Source organism: Sinocyclocheilus rhinocerous, unplaced genomic scaffold (assembly GCF_001515625.1).
Source record: "Sinocyclocheilus rhinocerous isolate Xijiao unplaced genomic scaffold, SAMN03320098_v1.1 scaffold919, whole genome shotgun sequence".
NCBI lineage: Eukaryota > Metazoa > Chordata > Actinopteri > Cypriniformes > Cyprinidae > Sinocyclocheilus > Sinocyclocheilus rhinocerous.
Genome location: NW_015637585.1, coordinates 1808148 through 1811561, shown reverse-complemented (window position 1 = coordinate 1811561; position 3414 = coordinate 1808148). Strand labels below are relative to the sequence as shown.

The 3414-nt window shown below is 41.2% G+C and overlaps 1 protein-coding gene across 1 annotated transcript in view; it reads right to left on the bottom strand.

Moving 5' to 3' along the window:
* The window catches only part of yeats2 (YEATS domain containing 2), a 69845-nt gene that overhangs the window by 11933 nt on the left and 54498 nt on the right, over positions 1-3414 (bottom strand). The window contains exons 19-20 of the mRNA XM_016564147.1: positions 1442-1624; positions 881-1217 (exon numbers count right to left, since the gene is read on the bottom strand). Of these exons, the coding sequence (XP_016419633.1) occupies positions 881-1217; positions 1442-1624 (520 nt within the window). The remainder of the gene's footprint in view (positions 1-880; positions 1218-1441; positions 1625-3414) is intronic.

Genomic DNA, 3414 nt, shown 5'->3' with positions numbered 1-3414 from the left:
TTTCATGTTCCACTGGGAAGAAACTCCCAATCACCACTGAGTCAGAACATCTTTGTAATTCATCACTCTTCAAACCCGGAAGACCGTGATCGCAAGTCCAAAACCTTGAAACCATCAAGACTTTCATCCGAGACTGCATCCGGACACTCGTCAACGACCAAGGCAATGCAAGTATCGTACATTTATCTAAACGAAACAGAGGTTTAGTATAAGCTATAGACCCCCGTTATAAACGGCGCTGATGGTTTTACTCAGGTGGTTCCATGTGCCGCTTTGTGACATCACAAAACCCGGAAAACAACGCTGTAGTCCAAACGAGCCGTTCGTTGTAGTTCTTGAAAGGGGATTTTTTAAAAACGAAATATCTCCCTTTGGAGTGGACTTAGGGAGTTTGAAGATCTTTTTTATGCCCAAACATACACACGACACACTGACTAAAATTCAAAAAGTGAAAAAGCATAATAGGACCCCTTTAATAAAACTTTTGTGCACAGATTACACGAGTTTCTGATCCTGCTTGTGAATAATGTCCCTTTACTATTTTGATCCTTGCTACATGCTCTAATGCATTATTAGGCTACTGTAAGAAGGTTGTTTTCTGTGGCCACGAAAATATCCTTTCTTAAGAGTTGATATGAAATTACACTAAATGGTCGCTGGACGAACAGATTAGTTGATGGCAATTTAATTCTGCTACAGTTACTACTGGCAGCTCATATAAATAATTGTAATTAATCGTAATTAATCATAATAATTGTAATTAATCATAATTATTTATATACATTTCCCTTTTGAGCTAATTTGCTACACTGTGAAAGGTGTGATCATAAATTATTTTTTTTAAACAAGGGGCAACTCTAGACAAAAGAAGACTGGTTACCTGAGATGGCGGCAGCAGTTTTCCCGCTGACCGTCCCTCCACCTATCAGTGACGCTGCAGTGACCAGTGATGGGCTGGCGCTTTTGGCCCCACCCACGACAGACGACCCCGCCCCCTTCGACAGGCTAATGAGAGGCACGTTGACGCTCTTTGTGACTGTGACAACCGCACCGGTGCCAGAGGCAGAACTCTTTGCTGTGTTGGCGGCAGAGCTGGCACTCTTGGCCGCACTGATCACCGCAGCTTGATTGGCAGCAACAAGCACAGGGTGCTGCGGTGGCGCTTTAGCCGTCTGAGGGAATGGCTGAGAGGACGATCCTCCAGTGGCTTCTGATGACTGTAGGGGGGAAATCATTAGAGGCGTTATAAATGGACAAAGTGACTTCAATATATCAACTTTGTGATGAAGGCACAACACAATGAGTTTCCAGTACGAACATTTTTCATCTCAGTTGAAAGCTGAAGTCAAAGCTACAGAATAATCTAATCATGGAATGTGATTTTAGTCCAATAAGACTTTCATAGGGAAGGAGCTACACTTCTTGATCCGAAATCTCCTACCTGTTGAGAGGTGGGTGTGGCACTGGGTGTGGATGGGGTGGAGCTTGTGGCAGTGATGACACCTCCCGTCATTCTCAGGGTTGTTGTGCCAGGTTTATTTAGGTGACTTGCTGCGGCAGCTGTTACCATCTTCACTGAGCCATCTGACAGCTTCACCTGAGAACCTTGAGACCCACCCACCACCTGTCAATCAAACATTAAAAGAAAGAAGTTGAAAAACCCAAATCCAGCAATCTGAGAAATATGTTATTCCTACCAAAGGCTCTGTCCTTTACAGTGATAAATGAAACTGTAAGCTTTACAATCACACCAAAAGGTAAATAAGGCACATTCTATTGAACAACTACAATCTACAATGAGATTCTCCTAGAGTCTCTTTTTAACATTGTATTTTTGGCAATAATGGACTTTAATATTCATGCCAATACAGCTTCACTGGACTTAAAAAGAGAGTGAGAAAAGACTGCAAGTATCTCCCTTACATAACAGCATATGCAGTGATACAGCAAGAAATCTTTAACTTGTTTCTCACACTCATTCTCGCATGTTTTTCCTTCTAAAGTTGCTTCTCTCTTGCTCTTAAGCCCACAGCAAATACCCTCCATCAAACACAAACACTCCACCGTGGCCTCCAGAGTACTGAAGTAGATCAGGTATTGATCAATATGTACGGTCATCTTACTGCATGCAAACAACCTCTAGTAGCTCTAACACACCAGAGGAAGAGGTTTGATTTAGTCTCACCTGTGCTGAGGGGGGATAACGAGAATTATAACAATAAACTAATGAGCAGAAATCATGGTGCCCTATGTGCTCCACTTTATGAAGAGAATTATGAGGGTATGATTTAAATGGATAATTAAGCAACAAGAAGAAAGGTAGAAAGAGAAGGAAGGAAGAGAAGCCCATGAGTGTATGTTTACAGGTTGAATTACAGCTCAAATGTCAGCTGCAGGCATACTCATTAGCCTTTATCGTATAATCAGGACACACACACACACAGAAAGGGCTCTAGAGAGTGTGAGCTCTTCAGAAGAGGCGTTGTGTAACACTAATGAAAGTGCAGCAAGTAAAAGAAAGAAAAAAAAAAAAGAGTAGAGATAAAGCAAGATCAATGAGATGGAGAGAGAGCATGAAATCGATGATGAAGAGGGAGGAAATAATGGCAAACCCCTGAACACTTTTGCTTTTTACAGTACGTAAACTGATACCACTCCTTCTGAGTCACTGAGTTTGAGTGTGTGCGAGATTTAAAGGGGTGGTTGATTGCAATTTAACTTTTTTAATGTTAGTTAGTGTGTAATGTTGCTGTTTGATCATAAACAATATCTGTAAAGTTACAAATCTGAAAGTTCAATGCAAACGGAGATATCGTCTTTTAAAATTCTGGCAGTTTAATGCCTACAAAAACGACTGGTAAGGGACTACAACAAGTAACTTCCCGGGTCCGTTACGTCAAGAACCTTTTAGAATTTTACATAAACCCCGCCTCCGGGAACACGCAGCAAAGGGGGCGAGGCCATGCTGCGCTGCTTTAGAGAAGAGGAAGAGAAAACTAGAGGTGCACGTAAAAATCTATTCATATATGAATCGCGATTCTGTCTTCTAACGATTCTAATGGATTCACAAGTTTCAAAATCAATGTTCTAAAGCAGTGTTCTCATCCTGTTCCTGGCCTCGCCCTGCTCTGCATCTCTCTCTCTCTCTCTCTCATTCAGATCATCAGTTCAGTGAATAAACTTATTTTTACATACTATAGTTATGAGAAGCGTTATACATGGATGCGCGTGCGGTTGCCGAACTGTATTAAAGCTTTAATCAGAATAAAACCGTATATTAAAAGCTAACAGAAGCAGTAGCATTTACAAATAACAGCGTATCTAAAAGTATGAGACAACAACAAACAAAAAACATAGGCCTACCATTAAAAGCCGTACTTGCACAGGTTCTGCACAATCCTCTTCAATAATATC